Source organism: Heterodontus francisci, chromosome 27 (assembly GCF_036365525.1).
Source record: "Heterodontus francisci isolate sHetFra1 chromosome 27, sHetFra1.hap1, whole genome shotgun sequence".
In the NCBI taxonomy this organism is placed as follows: Eukaryota; Metazoa; Chordata; class Chondrichthyes; order Heterodontiformes; family Heterodontidae; genus Heterodontus; species Heterodontus francisci.
Window position 1 is genome coordinate 37347847 of NC_090397.1, and position 27675 is coordinate 37375521.

Consider the following 27675-nt stretch of genomic DNA (forward strand, 5'->3'; position numbering starts at 1 on the left):
GTTATCCTAACTATCTGTTTTACAAAAGATTCTACAGTTTTTTAAACTGTTTTGGGGATTGGCTATATTGGCTCCCAGCACCCCCAACAGCACAGATTTAAAAGTATTTTCCTTGTATTTAAATCCCTTCATGACTTTACCCCTTTCTATCTTTGTACGCTTTAAAGACGTCTGCAAACGCGACATGAAGTCCTGTGACGTTGATCACAAGTCTTGGGAGTCAGTTGCCAGCGTTCGCCAGAGCTGGCGGGCAGCCATAAAGGCAGGGCTAAAGTGTGGCAAGTCGAAGAGCCTTAGCAGTTGGCAGGAAAAAAGACAAAAGCGCAAGGGGAGAGCCAACTGTGTAACCGCCCCCGACAAACAAATTTTTCTGCAGCATCTGTGGAAGAGCCTGTCACTCTAGAATTGGCCTTTATAGCCACTCCAGGCGCTGCTCCACACACCACTGACCACCTCCAGGGGCTTACCCATTGTCTCTCGAGATAAGGAGGCCAAAGAAGGATCCTACAACTGTGCCCCAAACTCTTCGATCCTCAACTCTGGCCTCTTTTGTACTCACCCCACCATTAATGGCCATGCTTTCAGCTCCTTAGATCTCACTCTATTACTCCCTCAACTGTCTCTACTCTCAAACCTTTTTTACCAAGCTTTTGGTCACCCATCCTAATATTTCTTAGATTAGCATCCATTTTTGATCATGCATCTGAAGCACTTTGGGATATTTTTCTATGTTAAAGGTATAATGTAAAGTTGTTATTGTTTGTAGTTTAATAGCAATGAAAAATTGAAGTCTGAAGACATTACTGTATGGTCTGGAGATACAGATAGGACAGAGCATGTAAGGGTAGTGGATTTCCTTCCCTAAAGGACATTAGCGTACCAGATTGGCTTTTGTGACAATTGATGATAGATTCACAGCACCATTACTGAGACGAGCTTTCAATTCCAGATTTTTCTTTTATTAATTAATCTTAAACTTCACCAGCTGCTGTGGTGGGACTTAAATCCATGTCCCTATGGCTTTAGCCTGAGCCTCTGTCTTACAAGTTCAATGACATTATCACTACACCACTGTCTTCCCCCAAGACTCTTGAGTGGAAATTGAACCTGCAACTTTTGACTCAGAGGCAAGAGAGCTACGAGTGAGCAACAGCCAATACATTAGATGTTGCTTTTTTCCACATACCCAGTAATGGATCATAAATATGTTTAATCAAAACATCCTGCTTTTTGCCTTGCATCAGGGAAACACACAAATTGCATACTGCTTACATTTTACATCATGGTGCAGAAAGGTAGTGGTATCACATAACTATTAAACTAAACATCTGTTAAGGAAATGAGAAGGTTGTAATACTTCATTAAGTTTTAGAAAGTTGCTTTATCTAGATTTTAATGCAATAACCTGCAACTTTTGAAGCTCTTGCAGTTTATATCTGTTTGAATATTGTTACAGAACAAAAGATTCTGAATTTAATAGAATATACATTTACAGTGTGTAGCCACAATTATTGCAGGAATGATTTTAAATTGCTGTTGTATTGATGGAACTGGGATGGGGAGGCTTAATACATGGTTGATGAAGTACTGAGGATTGTGCTTTACTTCCATTTCAAGAAACTTATAGTTTTGTTTATAAAAGTAGACAAATGAAATTACTTTATCTTGTTTTTGGTACCATATTAAACTATTTTGATTTGTAATACTGCAAAAGTCATGATTAGCCAAAGTAATTAGGAAACTTTCATTAATAGTAGAGGCAGTGATGAGAGAGATCAGAAGGAAGAGAACCATAGAACTGTTGGTGACAAACAAAATAACTCATCATTTACAACCCTAATAAGCCCTTTTCATGGTAATATTGATATCAATACAGGTGTTTATCTATTCCATCTATTAGCGGTGGAGGTTCTAGGAAATAAAAATCAGCTGTCTGGAATCATTTTATTTGTCCACTGCAGATATTACCAAAGTAATTTGTGTGCATTACAACTGAGCATTTATTCGAGATAAGAAATAGTCAGACCTTGGTATAAGTTGTCTAATGAAGCATCTACATTGATCTCATCCATCTGCACTTATATATGATTGTGACAATGCTGCAAATTCATCATCTCTATCAGCTTCTCCAACATTTTTGTGTTCCTTGCAATCTCTACTACTTCAGCAGACAATTAAACCTACTACTCAAAAAAAAAAACAGGACAAACCTCAAGCATGGAATCATTTTACTATGTCCCCATAGACTACACAAAGGCATTGTGAATTTTGGAGCACAATTCTGGAGAACTAATCCACCACAGTTGATGGAAGTCTGTTTGCCACACATAGAAATCTTTTGAAGTTGGCAGGAAGGAAATGAGCAGCTGGATTGCATCATTTAGTCAGGTAATCCCACTTGTTCAATTTCTGATGCATAAGATAGGTAACCTAATTGAAGAAACCATAGGAATTGACGATATGTTGAAGACGGAGGAAAGCAGTGGTTATCACTTTCTATCTGCACTTCACAATCTAAAGTAGATCTTCTCTGCTTTAGTGGATTTTCATTACAAGACATCCACCTTAGAGAATAAAGATGAGCAATATAAGCGGGAAATGATTAATGAACATCAATTTATATTTATATATTGCCTTTAACCCAATAAACCGTCCCAAGTTGCTTCATAGGAGCATTATAAAACAAAATATGACACTGAGCCACGAGATATTAGGTAAGATGATCAAAAGTTTGGTCAAAAAGGGAAGTTTTAAGGAATGTCTTAAAGGAGAAAGCAACGTAGAAAGGTAGAGAGGTGTAGGATAGGTATGCCAGAGTTTAGGGGCTAGGCAACTGAAGCTGTGGCCACCAGTGGTGGAGTGATTAAATCGGGGACGATCAAGAGGCAAGAATTAGGTGAGCGCAGACATCTTGGAGGGTTGTGGGGCTGGAGGAGATTGCAGAGATAGGGAGGGTCGAGGCCATGGAGGGATTTGTAAACGAGGATGAGAATTTTAAAATCAAGCCATTGCTTGACTGGGAGCCATTGCAGGTCAGCAAGCACAGGCGTGATAGGTGATTGGAGACTTACTGCGAGTTAAGACATAGGCATTAAAGTTTTGGATTATCTCACGTTTACAGAGGGTAGAACATGGGAGACCAGTCAGGAGTATGTTGGAAAAGTCAAATATAGAGGTAACATAAGCACGAATGAGAGTGTAGCAGCAGATGAGCTGACGGGTGAATTAGGCCAACGTTAGAGGTGGAAATAGGCGGTCGTGGTGATGGCACAAATATGTGGTCGGAAGTTTATCTTGGTGTCAAATATGACACCAAGGTTGCGAACAGACTGACTTAATCTCAGACTGTTGCCAGGGAGAAGGTATCTATGGAATGGAGTTTGGAGCAGGGACTGAAAATGATAGTTTCAGTTTTCCCATTATTTAATGGGTGGAAATTTTTGCTCATCCAGTATTGGATGTCAGAAAAACAGTCTGATAATTTATCAACAGCAGAGGAGTCAAGAGAGGTAGTGGTGAGGTAGAGTGGGTGTTGTCAGCATACATGTGGAAACTAATGCTGTGCTTTGAGATGATGTTGCCAAGGAGCAACATGTAGTTGAGAAATAGGAGGGGAGCAAGGATAAATCCTTGGGGACGCCATAGGTAATGGTACGGGAGCAGGAAAAGAAGCCATTGCAAGTGATAGTCTGAATACAATTAGATGAATGAAGCCAGGTGAGAGCAGTATCACCCAACTGAATGACAGTGGAGAGGTGTTTGAGGAAGATGGTGTGGTCACTTGTGTTAAAGGCTGCGGACAGGTCGAGAAGGATGAGGGAAAGTTTACCATTGTCACAGTCACGTGTTACATTGATAAAAAGCTGTTTCGGTACTGTGATAGGAGGTTGAAACCTTTTTAATTATACTTCCAAAGGGATGATAACTTATATGCTACTGGCTACATCTTGGAGTCCTCTTCAAATGAATCATTTGATGGTCATGAGGATCAATTGTCACTCCTGTCCAGTATAAACTGGCAGCAGTGTAACAGTTTATTATGCATAAGTTGCCAGAAAGAATGGTATTAGAGTATTTTGAGGAAGTTATATTTGATCAAAGCTGTGGCCCTCTATTGGAAGCTAAAAAAAAGATTTTCTGGCCAATGCTTGCAGTTAAGTTTCTTGAGTGTCCTCCCTCTGCTGTTAGTCTCACAAAAATGGGATCTTGCTGTCAATCTGATCATTTTCAAGAGATTGCTAGATTTGTGCATCAACATAGTTCCAATATTGCATTTAAGATGCAAAGATCAAGTGGCTCATGATATTAATGTCCTTTGCAGCTTTAAACACTAATATGCACCTCTAATTAAGACAATGGTGGGGTTGGGGGAAATGGGTTTAGCCCATTTTTGGGTTCTAAAACCAGTCGAGTGCCAAGTGCCTAACCAGGAAGCCCAAAGCTGTGGGAATTTGCTTATTTTTGCTTGAGCTGCCAATGATTGACTAACCACATAGACAGCTTGTGCTTTTCACTAGAAGTACCTGCTCCTCCTGACTCCAATATTTATTTTGGTGGCATAGCAACCACTTAATGCCGCGCACAGCAAACGTGGGTTCTGCTATTCTCAATCAAAATGAAAGTGGCTAAAACGGGTTGAGTCCCTCCTTTACAAATATAAAGGTGACTGATGCCTGTATTTGGCAGCTGCTCGAGATACCCGCAAACTCACCTTTACCAGTATGGACATGGGACACTGTGCCATGAAATTGATCTTTTATACCTGCTTACCATTGAGAAAATGGGCACAATGAGGACCAATTTCTATCCCTACTGTCAGAATATTAGAAGCTTGAAGTTCCTCGGACCCGACATTTAGTTGCTTTCAAGCATATTTAAAATTGGAGAGGATAGCTTTGCATGAAGTTTTATAAGTAATGAATTGTGCAATTCATTGGTTAGGATTGAAGAGACAACTGCTACAACCTTAAAAACGTCAACTTTAATACCCTGGTTGCACCAGAAAAGATCCACATGTAAATACTGGTATTCTGTTACAAAGAAAGTTCAATTAAAAGTCTGTTTAAAATAAATACTTGCACTGTAATCAATTTGCACGTTACTATTAATTTGTCATTGCTAAAATATTTATTTATACAGATGCCATATTAGACGAACAGTAGATAACCTGCTCTCTCCAGGAGATTTCGCTTTCTTGAAAATGGACCAAGTCTGCTTCACAACAGTAAAAATTATAATCAAATAGAAAAACCTTTTAAAACTTGGACCCTCATAGCTTTTTTCCAGTTATTTTCTGAGATTGTGTATAGTGGTTATAGCAGTGATTAATTTTCATTCAAGTGGCTCCAAGAAAAAAACTTCACAGATGCAGATTGTCAAAATGACTTGCTTTTTGTTCCTGTGACAGAAGCCTACTGTTTCAAATCTAGGCAAACGTACAGTACCGAATTTCCCTAGTTGTACTGAGAATAATGTAAAATTACAGCACAGCGGACAGGAATAGAGCCATAAATTTTCAACCATAGAGTTCAGAAGAATGAACTGGGCATTCTAATATACCAAGTTATCTTTTTATAGCATATAAAGTAATTTTACATTTATTGGTGCATGTCTGAGGTGTATGCGATTGTGTCTCAAGGGTTACATTAGGAGTTTAAATCCATGTTCCCATGGGATAACATTATTTTGATTTATAATTCATCCGCCACTAAAGTAACAAGCCCTTTCCAAACTCCAGACTTTCAAAATTCAAAGAGGACAATGCAATAAGAAATATATGCACTCAAATAGGAATGAGTTGAGAGGTCGACACCTGATTTTGCAAACCAGGTCTATGCTACATTAGCTCCTAGTTTGAGTGCAAGACATGACCACTTTTAACAGTAAATCAGAGGATCAAAATAATATTTAGTCCTATGACTCAAAAACAACTTTAAAAGTTCCTGGTACTACAGACAGCTACACTGAAAGTTGTTTTTCTTGTTTCAATGTCAATTTCATTTTCAGAAGTGTAATTGTTACTTTTCAGCAGACGAAGGTGAAAAATAGATGAGACAGGTAAACAAATTTAATTTGTACCACAGCAATGCATAATTATCATGAGGTTCAGTAAATGCATTCATCAGTGTGTAATTTTCTGCCCATTCACTTCAATGGATGGAAATTTATGGGCTGGCAAGCGCAGAAGCAGATTTCTTATTGCAATAAAACTGAGGAAGGCATGATGCAGTTTTTAAAATCAAGGAGGAAACTGGGTAGGTGTAGAAATGCTCTGAGTAAAACTAGAAGTAAATAAGCAAATTCGACGACTTCATGTTTTCTAGCTTGACACAAGTTAAGTTACAACATCTTCACACATGTAGTTATCATATTTCATAGGCACCCACTTAGCACAGTGAATTACAATTTTGTTCAAGCACTAATAAAGCAAATAGATTCTTGAATAAGCAGGAACTGTAATATTGAACAGAATGGTGGAATGGCCTGGATAATTTTTATCCTTTTCTCATATTTTCATGATGTGTGTATATTTTTTCTAATACCACTAATTTTGTCTCAATTGTAATATAAAATGGAGGTAGCTGAGATAAGTTAAATCCAATTCCACTAAAACCAGAAATATTAAACATTATCTTATGGGTTTTTCTATACCGCGATATATAAATTGGGTTCATTTCCATCAGGTAGTGCGTATGTGCAATACTTTCAACATCTTCTGGTTTAAGATCTTCTCTCTTGTCATACCTATATATCAAAAAAAAAAATCAAAATGACAATTTTTCATACTGCAACACCAGTAAACACACTTAAGCCACACTCTTGAATTTCCTTATAACAGTTTCAAATTTAGAGATTTTAAGGACTTCCTGTCATGAACCATTTTCTTCTTCCCAGCAAAGGCTGTTATGTCCTATTTATAGGTGGTAGTCTTGGAATTCTTGAATACTCATGAAAATAACAGATTCTGTTCTGTTATTTAATCGGAGATCGCACTACCTGTAGGAAATGACTACTATACCATTTACCATTCAGAATCCAGCACAGGCAGTGAAGTGCGGTTACGGATCGGGCAGACATTATTCGCACCATCCAATTTTCCATTTCTATTAACTTCAAAACTGGGCGGGGTGAACAACAGGCAGCTGATCCACAACCATCAGTTTACTGCCCGCAGCAAAAATGATAATTGACCCATAGAATCTTGAAGCAAAGGAGGAGCCTACTTGGCCCTTTGCTGGCTCAGTCCCATTATCCGTATCTTTTTAAAAATATATAGGACATCCTACCAACCCATAAGCAAAATCATTTCACTTCTCCCTTTGTTCTTTTGATCAAACATTTTGCCCTCGAGTTACAGACTTGTCAACTTGTGGATTTATTTTTTTTTACTGTTTACCTTACCAAAACCCCTCATTTTTTAAACAGCTCTATCAAATCTGTTATTGACTTTTTCTATTCTAATAAAAAAAGTCCAAGTTTCTCTTGTCTCTCCTGGTCACTAATGCCTTTAAATCATTTTAATGAATCACTTCTGCACCCACTCCTTAACATTCTTTGTGAAATAAATGTTCAAAAATGGACACAATATTCTAACTGCAATGTAATTAATTATTTGTACCAATTTTGCCATTTGCTCTTGTACCTATGCCCCATATCCCTTGATACTCTTACTTAACAAAAATTTATCAAACTCAAGTCTCAAATTTCAATTGACTCAGCGCCTACAGACTATTGGAGAGTGAGTTTATACAACCTATATTCATAATTTAATCCTTTCAGCCCCAGTATCATTCTGGTGATTATGCTGTACTCCAAGGCCAGTATATCTTTCCTGAGGTTTGGCACCCAAAACTGAATGTCGTACTCCAGATGGGATCTGACCATGGTTTTGTACAACTAAAATATAACTTCCTCCTTTCTGTATTCCTATCCCCTTGAAATAAATGGCTAATATTCTATTAGACTTTTTGACTACTTTTTCTATCTGTGCACCAGCTTTTCCTGATATGTGCACAGGGACACCCAAATAAATCCCTTTGCTCCTCTATCTCATAGTCTTCTCACCATTAATAAAATATTCATATTTGTCTTGTTCAGATCCAAAGTGGCTGACCTCACACTCCTCCACACTGAAATCCATTTGCCCAGTAACTTAGTTTGCCCAATTCACTTTGTAACTTCCTGCTCCCATCTATACAACTTACTGTGCCTCAAAGCTTAGTCTCAGCTGCAAACCTCTCTCTCAACTACAGTATTTTAGTCTATTTTCTCAATTTCTGTGGTACCTGCTTACTTTTGGTAAAGTCACAATCCCAAGCTAATTTCAACTGTCAACATGAGGAATTATTAACAGGAAGCCAAGGCTTTCCCATCAGTAGAGAACAAATAAAATGCCTTAGGCCATTTGCATGCATCTCTTAACACTTTAGTTATCACAGAATGGTTACAGCGCAGAAGGAGGCCATTCAGCCCGTCATGTCTGCGCTGGCTTTCTGAAAAAGCAATTCACCTAATACCATTCCCCGACCTTCTCACCGTAGCGCTGCACATTTTTCCTTTTCAGATAATCCAATTCCCTCTTGGACGCCTCGATTGAACCTGCCTCCTCCACACTCTCAGGCAGTGCATTCCAGATCCTAACCACTTGCTGCATGAAAATGCTTTTCCTCATATCTCCATTGCTTCTTTTGCCAACTACCCCAAATCTGTGCCCTCTTGTTCTTGATCCTTCTACCAGTGGGAACAGTTTCTCCCTATCTACTTAGTCCAGACCCCTCATGATTTTGAATATCTCTGTCAAATCTCTTCTCAGCCTTCTCTTCTCCAAGGAAAGGAGACCCAACTTCTCAAATCTAGCCACGTAACTGAAGTTCCTCATCCCTGAAACTATTCTTGTGAATCTTTTCTGTACTCTCTCTAATGCTTTTACATCTTTCCTAAAGTGTGGTGCCCAGAACTGAACACAATACTCCAGTTGAGGCCGAACCACAATTTTATACAAGTTTAACATAACTTCCTTGCATTTGCACTCTATGCCCCTATTAATAAAGCTTAGAACGTAGTATGCTTTATTAACTGCTCTCTCAATCTGTCCTGTCACCTTCAATGACTTATGCACATGCTTTTGCACCTCCTTGTACCCTTTATTTTATATTGTCTCTTTGCATTCTTCCTACCAAAATGAATCAATTCACAATTCTCCATTAAATTTCATCTGTTACTTGTGCCCATTCCACCAACCTGTCTATGTCCTTTTGAAGTTCTACACTATCCTCCTCACTGTTTACAATGCTTCCAAGTTTTGTATCATCCACAAATTTTGAAATTGTGCCGTGCACACCAAAGTCTAGGTCGTTAATATATATCAGGAAGAGCAAATGTCCCAACATCGACCCATGAGAAACTCCACTACAAACCTTCCTCCAGTCCGAAAAACAACCATTAACCAGTACTCTGTTTCCTGTCACTCAGCCAATTTTGTATTCATGTGGCTACTGTTCCTTTTGTTCCATGACCTGTAACTTTACTCACAAGTCTGTTGTGTTGCACTTTATCAAATGCCTTTTAAAAGTTCATGTGCACCACATCAACTGCATTGCACTCATCAACCCTCTGTTACCTCCTCAAAAAAACTCCAGCCAGTTAGTTAAACATGATCTGCCCTTAACAAATTCATGCTGGCTTTCCTTAATTAACATGCATTCGCTGAACAGACTATTAATTTTGTCCTGAATTATCCTTTCAAGAAGCTTCCCCACCACCAAGATTAAACTGTCTGGCCAAGAGTTGATGGACTTATCTTTACATCCTTTTTTGAACAAGGGTGTAACATTTGCAATTCTCCAGTCCTCTGGCACCGCCCAAGTCTACAGAAGACTGGAAAATTATGCCCAGTGCTGCCACAATTTCCACTCTCACTTCCCTCCGTATCCCTGGATGCATCTCATCCAGTCCTGGTGCCTTATCCACTTTAAGTACAGACAACCTATCCAATACCACCACCTTATCTATTTTAAATCCTTCAAGTGTCTGCATTACCTCTGCTTTCACCATGACCTGTGCAGCATCTTCTTCCCTGGCAAAGACAGTTGCAAAGTATTCATTTAATACCTCGGCTATCACCCCTGCCTCCATGCGTAAATCCCCTTTTTGGTCCCTAATCGGCCTCCCTCCCGCTTTTACCACCCTTTTATTGTTTATATGCCTATAGAAGACTTTTGAATTCCTTTTTATGTTAGCTGTTAGTCTCTTTTCATACTTTTTCTTTGCTACTCTTATTTGCTTTTTCACTTCCCCTCTGAACCTTCTATATTCAGCTTGATTCTCATTTGTATTATCCACCTGACACCTGTCATAAGCACACATTTTCTTCTTCTTCTTAATCTCCATCTCTTCCGTCATCCAGGGAGCTTTGGATTTGTTTTCCCTACCTTTCCCCTTTGTGGGAATACACATTAAAGATAGCTTGGGCACAGTCAAAGGCAGCCCATTTACAGATTGGAAGGATTTATTTTTGTTTCTGCTTTAGTCACTCAGTTTTTTCTTCCTTTTAGCTTCAGACTTTTTCCCTCCTTGGGTTCTCCGGATTTTCTTTGGGAGGTGATTTTTTGGCAGGGGGATGGCTACAGTTTTCCAATGTTAACTCTCCCATAGGAGATGATTCTATGGTTTCATAGTTGTTGTTTTGACTAGGTATGCGTTCTTCATGTATGCATGTACTTACTAGACTACTGGACTGTGGACAACATCATTGCAGACCCTAGCCTTCCTTCACTTGATATGTGTATACCCACACATGTACATAGAATTTCAACAAGCATTGCTTGGTAATTATGAGTGGGCACTCTCTGGTGGGAGAGTCCAAAACCATGGGGCATATTCTTCTAATTCGAGCAAGGCCATTTAAGGTGGGGTCAGCACACACTTCTTCATACCTAGCCTAGTGGAAATCTAGAACTCTCTCCCAAAACGCTGAGGCTATGTCAACTGAAAATTTTAATACTGAGATTGCTTTTTATTAGGTAAGGGTATTAACGATTAAGGAACCAAAGCGGATAGATGGAGACAAGATACAGGTCAGGCATAGTGAAAGTGAATGGCAGGCTTGTGGGGCTGTATCTCTCACTCCTATTCCTATTTATTCTGTTCCCGCCCGCCCGCCTCACTCCCCCGAACCGGAAAATCAGGGACACTGATGCTAATTGTATCTTAACTGCCACCCAGATTGGAACCTTCAATTTCCTACTGAAAAGAATGACATAAAATTTTTATTTGCAACATCACACACAAATGTTCACGGATTCTGATATGCGTAGTTAACATTAGACATTTGTTTCAATAATTGGTCTGAGCTGCTTTGTTAAAGATAAACAGACAAAATAGAATACAAAAGAAATGAAATGACATGAAATTGAGGTGAACGGGAGAACAAAAGGATAGGGGAGAGACTGAATGCAACTTTAATGACATTATTTCAAGCAAGAAGATGCATTTGCTTCATTAAAAATTCCAGTTAATATCAAGAGTGCTGAATATCCATTAGGAAATAACTTACTTCCAACTTTGATTGAGTTCAAGAAATCGGGAAACACCAGTCTGTGCAGAAGCCACATCAATGTGCACTGAAACAGCTGGAGGAAAAGATGGAGATGAGAATGATGCCAGGAAAAATCATGAAATTTTCACATGAAAATAGTTTCAGAACTATTATTAAGTAACATTCTGCTTTCAATATATGACCATTTAGTGAAATCAGAATGTATCGGCAGTGTTTGATCGAGTATGACATCAAGGAGTCCAAGCAAAACTGGAGTCAATGGAAATCAGGGGAAAACTCTCTGCTGGTTGGAGTCAAACCGAGCACAAAGGAAGATGATTGTCTTGCCTCATTTGGACACAGGCTACTTCAGTATCTGAGGAGTCGTGAATAGTTCTGAACGTTGTGCAATCATCAGCGAACATCCCCAATTCTGACATGATGGCGGGAAGGTCATTGATGAAGAAGCTAAAAATGTTGGGCTTAGGACACCACTCCGAGGAAATCCTGCAGTTATGTCTTTGGAGGTCAATCATCTCAGTCCCAGGACATCACTGCATTATGATAACTCAATTCCCCACTATCGACATTCTGGGGGTTACCCTTGACCAGAACCTGAACTAAACAAATCACAAATAGTGTGGCTACAAAAGCAGGTCAAAGGCTAGGAATTCTGCAGTGAGTAACACACCTCCTGTCTCCCCAATGCCTGTCCACCATCTGTAAGGCACAAGTCAGGACTGTAATGGAATACTCTCCACTTGCCTGGAGGGTGCAGCTCCAACAACACTCAAGAAGCTCGACACCATCCAGGACAAAGCAGCCCGCTTGATTGGCACCCCATCCACCATCTTCAACATTCACTCCCTTCACCACTGACGCACAGTGGCAGCAGTGTATACCATCTATAAGATGCACTGTAGCAACTCACTAAGGCTCCTCCGACAGCACCTTCCAAACCCACAATCTTTACCACTAGAAGGACAAGGGCAGCAGATGCATGGGGACACCACCATCCGCAAGTTGCGCACAAAGCCACACCCCATCCTGACTGGAAACTATATCGCCGTTCCTTCACTGTCACTGGGTCAAAATTCTGGAACTCCCTTCCTAACAGCACTGGGTGTACCTACATCCCAAGGACTGCAGTGGTTCAAGAAGGCAGCTCACCACCACCTTTTCAAGGGCAATTAGGGATGGGCAACAAACGCAGGCCGAGCGAGCGACGCCCACATCCCATGATCGAATAAAACAAAACTCCTATAGTCCTTGCATCAGTGAGACTATAAATAACTTGCCACAGGAAATATCCAATCTCTCTCTCATTCCGACTGCTCAGCCATTGGGGAGTGGGAATGTAAAATAAAGAGACAAAGGAAAATCACATCGAGCTACTCTTGCACACCTCCTACTGGCTAGCCTCAGAATGGTGCCGACATATCACTTGCACAGATTACTTGCCTGACCCTTCACCTAGAAAACTTTGAACGACCAAGAGAAATCACCTTGAGTACAAGCTAGTGTACAAATCATGCCAACAAAGCAGTAGGAGCCACTAATGGTCCCCAATAACCAGGAAAATCTGAAAAAAGTATAAATAAGTAGTGTGTTTTGTTATGACTGAGGCGGAAGGAGTGCACTGTTTATTCTAGTTTCACTTCTCCACAGATCACAACAAATATTTAAATTTTTTCCCACTTACCGATATGGTCAATCATAGACAATATTTTTATCCCAGAATTTAAAGGCAAGAATTTTCTGGAATCAGCCATTATATCACCATACATCTGTTACAACATCAGATAGTTGCATAAATTAATTTTAGTTTCCATTTGATTTTTGTATGTGATTTTAACTATGAATTCTGTTTTTGCTTATAGTTACGACTGCTTCAATTTTACTGTTAGATTTTGAAGATTTGTGGGTTAAAATTGAAAAGGAGTCCATGGATTTTTTTTTTTTACAAGGGTCGCTGAGAGGTCTGGATTGTAAACAGTTACTAGAAGGCACTTGTCTCCAAATAATTACGAATGAGAAGATATGAAAAGATGACAGACGTCTGTTTTGCTATACAAATGTGTATGGATGGCCGTCACTGGGATTTTTCTATAACAGTTCTTGTCAGGCGACGTTGAAGATCAGTTTGGGCAGGCTTTCCAGGAAAACATACAGCAACAGGAGGTTTCAGGCAGTTTCTTACACTTGTTTCTCAGTTTCTCAAGAGATAGAAAACTGGCAGGCTTTTTCAAAGAGCTGGAATAGACTGAGCTGGGTGTTGCTCTCTTGGTAAGTTTTCTCCAACTGTATTTTCAAACCATTGTCCATATCCCAACTCATTCCCAAAGTGAAACCATAAACAATGTCAGGAGTCAAGCCTCCTGACCCCTATAAATCTTGACCTGTCACTTCTCAGTAAACATCTTTGCCCAAGTCAAAAACAACCTCTGCTGGGTAATTATTTGGAGACAAGTGCCTTCCAGTAACTGTTTACAATCCAGACCTCTCCATGACCCTTGTAAAAAAAAAAAAAACATCCATGGACTCCTTTTCAGTTTTAACCCACAAATCTTCAAAATCTAACCAAAAAATTGAAGCACCCGTAACAGTTTTAAAAAAAAACTATAATAACCAAAAACCAAATTCACAGTTATATAAAAATCAAATTGAAGCTAAAATTAATTTATTCAACTATCTGATGTTGTGACAGATGCCTGGTGATATAATGGCTGATTCCAGAAAATTCTTGCCTTTAAATTCTTCAAATGTGCTCAATGTTTCACCCTACTGAGCAAAATTAGAAGTTGATTGGCCAAAACAATAATGGAGATATTGAAACATATTGCAGCAGACATCTATTAATCATCCACCCAAATTCTTGGAACTCCATCTCAGCGAAGAGCTTTCCAATACAGCAATTTATTGTAGTTTGACTATGTATTCATTGTATTTGTGGACTGTGTGCTCTTTTTATATATATATTATATAAATATAGAATTTATAAAGAATTCATATATATGTATACACTTTGAGGAGACAACTTATATTGTTGCTTGTTGTTCTTCGCAAAACAATGGAAGTGGAAGCATGCATGTAAATGTCATGCAGCGCTTGTCTTTACCATGCCCTAATTCTCAGTGACAGCATGCAAATGGTTGGTTTATGAACAGGTAATAACGAGTGTTGTCAATGACACAATACATGGTAACCCTTAGATTGTCAATAGTTCCAAGGAATTGAAAGCTCCCCGTGCTGGCCAATTTTTATTTTTCATGTACTGTCAGACTAGAACAAACCCTAGTACAGTAGTGTAATAGTAGTGGTGTAATATTAACCCAAAACTACTAAATTAAAAACACTACAATAAAAATGCAATTTGTCTGCCCTGTCTTTCTTCCCCATATTATTCTCCCTTCCTTTTGTTTTGATTTTAAAATTTTATTTCCATCTCATATGCACGATTATAACTTTTCTACTAATTCTTCTCTTTTTAATGTTTAAATATTACTAGCTGTGTAGTTCTGTCTCCAGGTCCCACTATCTGTTTTGAAGGTAAGACCTGAATTGTACAAATTCACCTCTGACCGGCAATAAATCATTTTTGACATTGAACGATCAGATGTATAAAGACTAACATAATCTGTCATCGACCTCATTCATACAAATTTAGAAATACTGTAAGATTAGACAGCTTTTAAAGAAAGTAGAGAGCTTTCAAATCCTTCGGGCATAAATTGACAGCTTGTCTGACATCCAGAACTAGATGAGCAGTGATTTCCTCTAACTAAATAATGGCAAGACCAAAGCCATTGCGCTGAATTTTCCCAGCATTTTGAAGAGCTGGATATGTGGCGAGGGAAGGTGTTGGGAGGGGAGCTCAATGTCTTCCCGCCACCATGGCACATTGCCAGCGGAGGGAACCTTGGCACGTGGCCGCCCACTGTGCATCCAAATGAGCCACTTAACGGCCAATTCAAGGGCAGTTCCCATCCCGCAGGCATTTTGCTCACGTTGGGAGGAACTGCTGCCACTGCAGATATGTCAGAGGGTAAACCCTGGTGGCCTCCCAGCAGTTTCTGGGGCTGGTGCCCTTTTAATAGGCACTCCACAGTCCTCAGAGGGGCCGCCCGGTGGCAATGGCTGCCCCTGCGGTAACCGATCTGCCGGCCCTCCAATTGGGCCAGCAGCTCTTAGGGGCGAGCTGCCGTCCTCAATTGGATGGCGGCCTCATAATTGGCCACTGCCATCAATATGCTGGCCCAGGGTCCTGCAGCCTGCTGAAGCAAGTTGGCTTCCGTTTTCAGACCTGGCAGCAGGACATCACCTACAAGTCATATTTGACCCTGATATGAGCTCCCGACCACCTATCTGCGCCATCACAGAGATAGCCCATTTTTACCTCCTAACATCGCCTGACTCCATCCCTGCCTCAGCCCATCTGCTGCTGAAACCCTCATTTTTGCCTATGTTACCTCTAGATTACACCATTCCAATGCAATCCTGGCTGGCATCCCACATTCTACCCTCTGTGAACTTGAAGTCATCCAAAACTCTGCTGCCCATGTCCTAACTCATATCAAGACCCCTTTACCCATCACCAGTGTGCGTGCTAACCTTCATTTGCTCCCGGTTAAGCAACCCCTTAATTTTTAAATTCTCATCCTTGTTTTCAAATCCATCTATGGCCTTGCACCCCTCCACCTCTAAACCCCTGTAGTCCCACAACCCTCTGACATACCTGCATTTCTCTAATTCTGGCTTCTTGAGCATCTCTGATTTTAATCTCTTAGCCTTCAGCTGCCTTGGCCCTTAGTTCTGGAATACTCTCCTTAATCCTCTCCGCCTCTCTACCTCACTTTCCTCCTTTAAGACACTATTTAAAACCGTGCTCTTTGACCAAGCGTTCAGTCATCTGCCTTAATATATCATTAAATGGCTTGGTGTCATATCTGTTTTATAATGCTCCTGTGACGTGCCTTGGAAGTTTTATTATGTTAAAGGAACGATATGAATTCAATTTGTTGCTGTTGTAATCAACATACTTTAAAACCTATAGATTACTGTTGTTAGGTAAATGCGGCAGCAGAATTTATATACACCTAGGTCCTACAAACAGCAAATGAATGATAAATTGGCTTTAGGTGAAAGAGGAACACTGCACAGGACCAGGATCCTAAAGATGGCTATTTAAACAATGCAATACTTCTTCAATACTACACTGAAGTCTCAGCCCAGATTATGTGCTCATGTCCTTAGTGGGGCTTGAACTCACAATTATCTAATTTAGAGGTAAGAGTACTACCAAATGAACCAAGGTGATCAAGATGATTCTTGCAAAGTCTGTAACTAGTTACTCAGAAGGGGCAGAGAACGTGGATGGGCATGTAAAGAGCACAATTCCTGTAAAGTCAATTTAATGTTGCAGTATCAATCTCACTGCAGTCAAACATAAAACCTTGGGTTGCCTGTATCTTATTTTGCAAAGGTTGTCAAAATTTACACACTCCTTACAAGGATAACACCACTAATGGTAAATGGACAACCTATCCAAATTAAAAGTCATTACCCATTGATTTGTTTTTACACAACTGCAAAATTCAACAACCTATGTTGTCGGCCAATCATGGAAACAGGTAGTGAACTGGTGAACACCACATACAAACATACGAATTAGGAGCAGAAGTAGGCCATTTGGCTCCTCGAGCCTGCTCTGCCATCCAATAAGGTCACGGCTGATCTGTTTGTGTCTCGAATTCCACACTCTCATCTACCCCCAATAACCTTTGATTTCCCTTGCCTATCTATCTACCTCTGCCTTAAAAATATTCAATGACCCCGTCTCCACCACCTTCTGAGGCAGAGTTCCAAAGTCACACAACCCTATGAGAGAAACAAATTCTCCTCATCTAAAACGGCAATCCCTAATTTTAAAACAGTGCTCCCTAGTTCTGGACTCACCCACGAGAGGAAACATCCTTTCCACATCCACCTTGTCAAGACCATTCATGATCTTATATACTTCAATCAAGTCTCCCTCACTCTTCTGAACTCCAGTGAAAATAAGCCCAGTCTGTCCAACCTTTCCTCACAAGACAACCCGCTCATTCCAGGTATCAATCTGGTAAACCTCCTCTGAACCGCCTCCAAGCATTCACACCATTCCTTAAATAAGGAGACCAAAATTGTACAGAGTATTCGAGAAGTGATCTCACCAATGCCCTGTATAACTGAAGCGTCACACTTTATTTTCAATTCCTCTCGAAACAAAGGATAGCATTCCATTAGCCTTCTTTATGACCTGCTGTACCTGCATACTAACTTTTTGTGACTCATGCAGGAGAACACCTAGGTCTCTCTGCACCTCTGAATTCTGCAGTTGTTCTCTGTTTAAGTAATACTCTACTTTTTAACTCTCCCTGCCAAAGTGAACAACTTCACATTTTCCCACATTATCCTCCATCTGCCAGATTTTTACCCACTGACTTAACCAATCTAAGTCGGTCTGCAACCTCCTTATGTCCTCTTCACAACATACTTTCCTACCTATCTTTGTGTCATCTGCTAATTTAGCTACCAAGCCATCGCTCCCTTCATCTAAGTCATTGATATAAATTGTAAAAAGTTGAGGATCCAGCATAGACCCCTGCGGGACTCCACTCATCACATCCTGCCAATTAGAAAAGGACCCATTTATGCGCACTCTGTCTTCTGCCAGCCAGCCAATCTTCTATCCATGTTAATATGTTACCCACTACAGCATGAGTGCCTACTTTGCACAATAATCTTTTATGTGGCACCCTGTCAAATGCCTTCTGGAAATCCAAGTAAAGTACGTTATCCTTTATCCACAGCGCGTGCTATACCTTCAAAGAACTCCAATAAATTGGTTAAACAGGATTTCCCTTTCACAAAGCTATGCTGACTATTCCTGATTACCTTGAGTTTTTCTAAGTGCCCAGATATAGCCTCCTTAATGATCGTTTCTAACATCTTCCCCCACGACAGACATAGCAGGGTAACAGACCTGTTGTTGAAGGCACAGTCTCATGTAGCTTTTGCATGGCGACTCCACCGGGGTAGTTGTAGTGGGATACATACAGTAGCATCCCAGTGTAGCAGGCATTTACCAGTAGATGCGTGATCACAATAAAGGATCCTAACTTATACAGAAAGGATTTGCGATAATTGATCATTCTGTGCAACAAAACAAATAGAAGTATTTAGTGATGTGCTTTTACCAGTCAACACATCTAGGAACACAGGCATAGGAATAGACTATTCAGGCTCTCGAGTCTGTTTCAATACTGAATTAGATCATGACTGATCTGTACCTCAAACTCCTTCTCCGCCTTTGTTCCATATCCCTCGATGCTCTTCGCGAAATTTATCCATATCCATGAAAATTTCAACTAACCCAGAACCCACAGCCATTTGGGAGACTGAGTCCTAGATTTTCGCTACCCTTTATGTGCAATGGCCCAGCTCTAATTTTACAATTATGCCATTTTGTTTTCGATTCCCTCACCAGTAAAAATTGTTTCTTTGTATCCACCTTATTGAATCTCATCATTCAAACACCTTGATTAGATCACCTCTCAATCTTTTAAATCTAAGGGAATAAAAGCCAAGTTTATGCAACCTATGCTCATAATTTAACCCTTTTAAGCCCTGGTATAATTCTAGTGAATCTATGCTGTACCCTTTCCCGAAGTTTGGTGTTTGAAACTCAATGCAGTATCCCAGATAGAGTCTGATCAGTGCTCTGTACAGCTGAAGCATCACTGCTTCACTGTCCACCCACCCTAAGGTAAAGGTTAGCATTCCAACAACAATGTATATTTATACAGCACTTTTAATGTAATAAAACGTCCCAAGGTGCTTCACAGGAGCAGTATAAAACAAAATATGACACTGAGCCACATAGGGAGGTATTAGGTCAGATGACCAAAAATTTGGCCAAAAGGTAGGTTTTAAAGAGCGTCTTAAAGGAGGAAAGCAAGGTAGAGAGTAAGAGAGGTGTAGGGAAGGTATTCCAGAGGTTAGGGCCTAGGCAACTGAAGGCATAGCCACCAATGGTGGAGCAATTAAAATTGGGGATGCCCAAGAGGCCGGAACTGGAGGACCACCGATATCTTGGAGAGTTGTGGGACTGGGGGAGATTACAAAGCTAGGGAGGGTTGAGGCCATGGAGAGATTTGAAAATCAAGACATTGCTTCACTGGGAGCCAATGTATGTCAGCGAGCACAGGAGTGATAGTGGAATGGGATTCAATGCGAGGTAAGACATGGGCAGCAGAGTTTCGGACGACCCCAAGTTTACGGAGGGTACAATATGGGAGGCTAGGCAGGAGTGCGTTGGAATAGTCAAGTCTAGTAAATGTTTTGATTAGTTTTGTACCTGTGCATTCGATGTTACTGATTTAAGTGCATGGACACCTAAATCCCTTTGCTCCTCCGCAGCTCCAAATCTCTCTCCATTAAAATATTCAGTTCTATTTTTCTCAGATCCAAAGTGGATGACCTTTCACTTCCCCACATTGAACTTTGCTCACTTAGTCTGTCTATCTTCTTTTGTAGCTTCCTACTTCCATTTATGCAACTTACTATCTCCTAACTTAGTGTATTCTGCAAACTTAGATATACAAATCTCTATTGCTTTATCCAAGCCATTAGTATACAGTGAAAAGCTGAGGCCTTAATACAGATCCTGGTCACACCCCATCAATCAGAGAATGAAAGCTTTATTCTTACTCTATCTTGTACCTTCCATCCAATTAACCTCCAAATTTTACCTTCAATTCCATGTGATCTTTTGTGTTCTTATACAACAAGTTTATAGATACTGGGTATGATCCCAGTTCATCAGAGGCACAATGCAGGCCGATATTTCCTTCTGCTACAGTAGTTTTTTTTAATAAAGACTGGAGTTCAGAAAATTTGTTTCTCATTCCTTTTTATAATATAAAAAGTCAAAGCACTTTGCCATTCTGAAACTAATGCTGAAATAGAATATAAATAATGCAACAATCAGGGTATAAAAATATTGTATATTCACAAATGAGGTCCTTGTATTTTTTTTTCTTTGTCCATCTCGTAGACCTTTCCAAATTGAATTAAATGGACACATGTCTGCTCCTTTGGGAAACATATATTTGGAAGAGAACGATTATTGGAGGAACATTAATAAGAACAAATTGGCACATACTTATTCAGTGTTGCATAACCAGACCCTTACCTTTACAGCGTGTGCCAATGCGGGCTTAACAAGCCTAATAAAAAAGGTGCTAGTAATGCAAGACTAATTTTAAATGTCTCATCACCTACATAACATCTGCTTTACAAAAAGTACAGTCAATTTAAACTCTTGACATTTTAAGTTCAATGCCATTGAATACTTACAGGTACGAACACCCTATTGCTGCAACGACATTCAAGACAGGAAAAGTGTAGATTATGAAGCGCAACTCCTTGTGAGGTAGGAATGAATATAAAAATATGAAACCGAGTGTCGGGAATAGTAGCCTCCAACTCCTCCGGTCCCTAGCTCCAAAAGGCAGAAAAATTATACTGCAACCAAGAGCACGAGGCAGCACCGAGTAAAAATACCAGAAAAAGGGTGATGTCTAAATAGATTCTGAGTCAAGGAAACACAAAAACTTGCAATCTGTTACTTAAGTTATTAAACTCAAAAAAAAAAATCTACATTTAAGGAACCAGCAAATAATACTGCAGTTAATATTGTACAAATTTTCAGCCTATCTAATAGAAAATCAATTGAAATTAGTCAAGGATATTGATGGATTGTCAAGCCCATAGAACTGAATTGATCCTCAAACTTATGAGTCATCTTTTCAAATTTCCTTCCAGAGACAACTTCTAATACTCCAAGGTTAAGCACAGTATGGATTAGATGCAGAGAAAAGCTCCCTCGTCTCTGTTCCAAAATTTTTTTTCTGGTCCCCCCCAACCCAACCCCACAGGAGGCAGTAGGCAATGTGACATTTCCATACTTATGGTTCCTTGGAGGCAGATTGCCAGTGAGTGACAAATTATGGATACTTTTATGTTGTGGATTCATGCCCATTAACAATGATTTCAGATGCTTACAGCCAGAAGGCAACGAAGACTTTTGTAACATCAGTCTGTACTGGATTTGAGCCCATACCCTAGAGGTGAAAGGACAGTGTGTTTAATTCATGGTACTAATTAGTTCCACTTGCATCAGCGTTAAAATGAAACATTTTTTTTGAAAAAGCAATCTGTATCTCAAAGCAGTATGGTACTGAGAAGCAGGCCATTTTTAAAAATAATTCACATCTTTCTCAACAAATCAGAACCCTACCTTTAGCACACTGATAATTGCAGTGAAACTGCCCTCTTTAGGGATAACATTTACAATTATGTTTTCCTGGCTTAGCACCTCACCTGCCAGATGTACATCAGGAATTCTCCATTTGTAGCTCATTTTCTGTCTACTAATTTTAATGGATGAAAAATCATGGACTCCAAACACTCAATTCCTAAAATATGCTTCCAGCAGTAGAGACCATGCCAGATGCATGCAATTAGAAAATTTACACGTTATAAAATAATCTTAAACTGTGACAAACTTCGTAAACATCGAGTTACCGGCGGGGGTGGGGGTTGTGAAATTCCTACCTTCATTAATTTTTGTGAAATGCTGATGTCAAACAGTACAAAGTGACTTCTCCCACATAGCTTTAAAATTACTGATGAACATCAAAATCATATTGGAAGCAAGAGCCTGATAATGTTTTTCTCTTGAATCTAATACTGACAACAGAGATAATGAATGTCTGGGAGTAATGGTTGAGATGATACACAAGCCCTCACGGTTTACAACCTTCAGTTTATCTTTATTCGTTTATGGGATGTGGGTGCTGCTGCCAGGGCCAGCATTTATTGCCCACCTTTTATTGCCTTTGAGAAGATGGTGCTGATCTGCCTTGAAGTGCTCTAGTCCATGTGGTTAGGTGAACCCACAGTGCTGCAATGCTGGGTGGTCCATTTGGTTTTATTCTTAATTGACTTTTTCATAGCGGTTTGATACAACTGAGTGGCTTGGGTCAACCACATTGCCGTGGGTCTGGAGTTACAGCTGGGTAAGTGTTAATTGTATAGTAATTGAGTATTTAATTATATTCGGGTGGTGTGAATTAACCGGGTATTCACTTGGGCTCCTATATATAGGAGCAGACTGAAACTTTGGGAGGGAGAGAGTTTTGGAGGTACAGGTTTGTAATGTGTATCTCTAAATAAAATCTTATAAATATTAGGCGTCAGTTCTATCCTTCACCACCTGACTTTCTGGAATAGAACATTAAGGACAGCAGATTTCCTTCCCCAAAGGACATTAGTGAACCTGATGGATTTTTATGACAATCCGTTAGTTTCATGGTCAGCATTCCAGATTGATTTAATTAACTGAATTTTAAATTCCCCAGCTGTCATGGTGGGTTTTGAACTCATGTCTTTGGATCATTAATCTGGGTGTCTGGATTATTAGTCCAAGTAACAGAACCACTATGCTATTAGGTTTTACTCTTGGACTCACTCTCATTGATTTTTATCTTTATTGAAAACTGCCATTATGGTGATGCCAACAGCATCAATGTGAGATAACTCTCACACTAATAGATGAACAACTGTAATATTTCATTAATAATCATCAATTGCATGGAAATAAGACAATCAGCACATCTCATATGGAGCCGAATATATAGTGGGACTGTTTTTTAAACTATATATTCTCAAAGATGACAATCACAACTAAAATAAACATTTTTACTTTTCTGAATTTGCTTTTGAGTTCTTCTATAGTAATCTGAAGGCCGTGTAAAGGATAGTCCCCATTTGGAGCTCTTATTCAAGACTGTGTTGTACCAGAGTACTTCTCCCTCAGGCCATAGGAGACGTCCCCAAAATATCGAATCCACACACACTGTTAGACCTGAAATGAAACATACTGGAGGTTACTAGATGTGTTTATTTGGTTGTATGAGCAAGTCTTTAAATTCAAGACCCTGTCAAAGAACAAACAGAATGTTACTTACCTAACCACACCAAGCCAGCTGGTACTGCATGGCAGAGACTTTTGAAAATAGAAATACGATGGGTCACTAATGACAGCAGCAGCATGAGGCCCAGGAATATGCAAAGCTCGGATCGGAACACAATAATAGATAACGCAGAAAGCCAGATAAAGGTGCCATGGTTCTGTTGCATCCAGGCAGTAAACGCCAAGATAACTGTAAAATAGACGAAATATACATTTTTCAAATTAGTGTGTCCCTTAAAGACTATGTCCCTAAATAATGTTTCAAGTTTTTTTTAAACCTTTGCTGGAAGTAAAAGATCCTGCATATCAACATTTAATCCTTAAAACAATTTTTCAAATTTTAATTTAGCCCATCACAGTTCCATTATTACAAGTACTATATATTCTCAGTTACTACCTTCAGGAGTCAGCCTTGGCTCAGTGGCAGCACTTGTCTCCGAGTCGGAAGGTTGTGGGCTCATGCCTCACACCAGCATTTGAGCACATAATCTAGCGTGACACTTTGGTGCAGTACTGAGGGAGTGCTGCATGGTTAGAGGTTCCAACTTTCAGATGAGACATTAAACCGAGGCCCTATCTGTTCTCTTATGGACATGAAAGATCCCATGGCCCGATACAAAGAAGTTCTGCCAGTTACAATACTTCAAAAGTACTTAATTGTCTATGAAGTGCTTTGGGAAGTCCTGAGGTTGGGAAAGGTGTGATAGAAATAGCTTGCATTTATTTCTAGATTATATTGAATTTCAGTCCATTAAACATCCTTTTTTATTAAACATCTAATTTCTGGTGATACTGCATAGGAGGTGTCAAACAAAGATGAAGTCTGCTCCAATATGAGCCTCCGGTATCACGCCTTACCCCCTTAATCCCAGCCACCCAGTACTGCTGAGGTTTCAGTAAGAAGATTGGAGCCATATGATAGAAAACACTTCATTTCATGCATTCCACTATTTTATTGTGTTTCATGAATGGCATAAAATAAATGTATTTCCATCACTACACTGTTCCACAGTATTTAAAGAGATTGTTAATTAATATATTATGAAAGCTCTCAGCTTACTGTCAAATAGAATTATGTATATGCATATTTCAGAATTCATCTTATTTCCTGAATTTGACTAACATAAATATGAAAATTAGTTCATACATTTCCAAGTTTATTGCAGTGGCAAACCAAGTTACAATGGACTCCATCTCCACAAAAGAATAAAATAAAAAGAATTATAAAGCTGCACTCACCAATAGGAAATGCAAATATATTTGGGAGAGTTCTTGAGCAGTAGAAGAGAAGATGAAACTGCGTTGTTGAGATCCAACAGTAAAAACAAGCTACTGTTGAGCCAAACTGTTTCCTAACTGTTTTCTGAAATGTCCACAATGCATAAATCACACAGAGACCCAGACATCCTCGAACTGTTTTTAAAAAAAAACAAAGGAAGCTGAATACAATTAAACATTTTTTCATTCATAGCGATTACATTTCTGGTAGGTTTAGAAAACCAGAAGATCAAAATAAAAGGAGTACTTATTACATAGTCCAGCTACCCTGTTTACCAACTGGCCACAACAAGGAAGATATCCAGACTATGGCAAACAAATTCTCGAGTGCTGCCAATAATTTTGGTCTCCAAATCAGTGTCTCCAAGACCGAGGTGATATTTCAGTCAGCACCAGGCACACGCTATGAAGCGCCAGACATAACCATTGATGGCACCAGTCTCAAGGCTGTAGAAAAATTTCCATACCTTGGTAGTGTGCTCTCTAGGAATGCCATATTGATGAAGATATCTATGCACGCAACCAGAAAGCAAGCTCTGCCTACGGGTGACCCCATGATGAAGTCCAGAAGCAGCATGGCATCGGGCTAAAGACTAAAATCAAACTCTACTAGGCCATTGTCCTTACCACTGTGCTGTATGACGCAGAATCCTACGTCTGCTATAGGCTCCACATCAAAGCTCTGGAAGACTTCCACTAAAGACACCCGAGATCCATCATGAGATTTCGATGGCAGGACAAAATCACAAACAACGAGGTCCTCCACCGTGCTGGGATCAACAGCATGGAGATCACCCTCCAGAAAATTCAACTTAGATGCACAGGCCATGTCTTCCGTATGAATGCTTACAGAATCCCCAAGCAGATCTTCTATGGGGAATTGTCTGGAGCATAAGATCTTAAAAAATAGGAGCAGCAGTAGGCCATCCAGCCCCTAGAGCTTGCTCCGCCATACCTTCCCGCCTGCCCCCAAAACTCTTTACTCCCTTGTATATCAAAAATCTCTCTAACTCAGCCTTGAACATGTTCAATGACCAAGCCTCCACTGTTCTCTGGGGAAAGAAAATTCCAAAGATTACCTACCCTCAGAGAAGAAATTCCTCCTCATCTCTGTCTTAAAAGACCCCTTATTTTGAAACTGTGCCCCCTAGTTCTAGATTCCCCTACAAGGGAAAGCAACCTCTCAGCATCTACCCTGTCAGGCACCCTCAGAATCTTATATGTTTCAATAAGATCACCTCTCATTCTTCTGAAGTTCAATGAGTATAGGCCCAACCTTTCCTCATAAGACAATCCCTTCATCCCAGGAATCAGCATATCCTTCCTTAGGTAAGGAGGCCAAAACTGTACACAGTACTCTAGGTATGGTCTCACCAATGTCCTGTACAGTTGTAGCAAGATTTCCCTATTATACTCCACCCCCCTCTTGCAATAAATGCCAACATTCCATTTGCCTTCCTAATTACTTGATGTATCTGCATGCTAACTTTTTGTGATTCATGTACGACACCCAGATCCCGCAACACTCAAGCATTCTGCAGTCTCCCTCCACGCAAGTAATATTCTGCTTTTCTATTCTTCTTGCCAGTCACCAACCTCGCACTTTCCCACATTATACTCCATCTGCCAAATTTTTGCCCACTCACTTAACCTATCTGTATCTCTGCAGATACTGCGTGTCCTCCTCACAACTTGCTTTCCTACCTACCTTTGTATTGTTTGCAAACTTGGCTACAATACACTCAGTCCCTTTATCCAAGTCATTAATGCAGATGTTAAATAACAGGGGCCTCAGCACTGATCCCTATGGCACTCCACTAGTTACAGTTTGCCAATCTGAAATTGCCCCATTTACCCCGACTCTCTGTTTTCTGTTAGTTAGCCAATCTTCTATCTATGCCCCAACACCATGTAATAACCTTTATGTGGCTCCTTATTGAATACCTTGTGGAAATCCAAATGCACTACATCTACTGGCTCCCCTTTATCCACCCTGCTTGTTACATCCTCAAGGAACTCGAATAAGTTTGTCAAACACAATTTCCCTTTCATAAAACCATGCTGATTCTTCCTGATTGCATGATGATTTTCTAAATGTCCTGCTACTACTTAATAATTCTAGCATTTTCCCAATGACTGATGTTAGGCTAACTGGCCTATAGTTTCCTGCTTTTTGTCACTCCCCTTGCTTGAATAGATGTGTTACACTTGCGGTTTTCCAATCTGCTGGGACCTTTCCAGAATCTAGGGAATTTTGGAAGATGACAACAAATGCATCCACTATTGTTGAGGCTCAGATGAGATCAGCCATGATCGTACTGAATGGCGGAGCAGGCTGGAGGGGCTGAATTGCTTACTCCTGCGCCTAGTTCTTATGTTCTTATCTCTGCAGGTACTTCTTTTAAGACCCTAGGATGCAGGCCATCAGGTCCAGGGGGCTTGTCAGCCTTTAGTCCCATTAATTTTCTTTGTACTTCTTGTCCAGTGATGGTGATAATTTTAAGTTCCTCCCTCCCTTTTGCCTCTTGATTCTCTGCTATTCTTGAGGTTTTTTCATGTCTTCTACTGTGAAGACAGATACAAAATACTTGTTCAAAGTCTCAGCCATTTCCTTATTTCCTATTAATTCCCCAGTCTCATTCTCCAAGTGACCAATGCGTACTTTGTTACTCTCTTCCTCTTTACATATTTGTAGAAGTTCTTATTGTCTATTTTCATATTTTTTGCAGGTTTACTCTGATACTCTAATTTCTCCCTCTAATTTCTCCCTCTTTTTTTTTTTAAG

General features: G+C 39.9%; 1 protein-coding gene across 1 annotated transcript in view; it reads right to left on the reverse strand.

Moving 5' to 3' along the window:
- Positions 1–4959: 4959 nt before the first annotated feature.
- alg12 (ALG12 alpha-1,6-mannosyltransferase) overlaps positions 4960–27675 on the reverse strand; it is a 28513-nt gene continuing 5797 nt past the window's right edge. Inside the window, exons 3-9 of the mRNA XM_068059151.1 lie at positions 24852–25025; positions 23608–23802; positions 23401–23504; positions 20933–21156; positions 18558–18727; positions 11555–11630; positions 4960–6744 (exon numbers count right to left, since the gene is read on the reverse strand). Coding sequence (XP_067915252.1) covers positions 6495–6744; positions 11555–11630; positions 18558–18727; positions 20933–21156; positions 23401–23504; positions 23608–23802; positions 24852–25025 — 1193 coding nt within the window. The 3' untranslated portion in view covers positions 4960–6494. The remainder of the gene's footprint in view (positions 6745–11554; positions 11631–18557; positions 18728–20932; positions 21157–23400; positions 23505–23607; positions 23803–24851; positions 25026–27675) is intronic.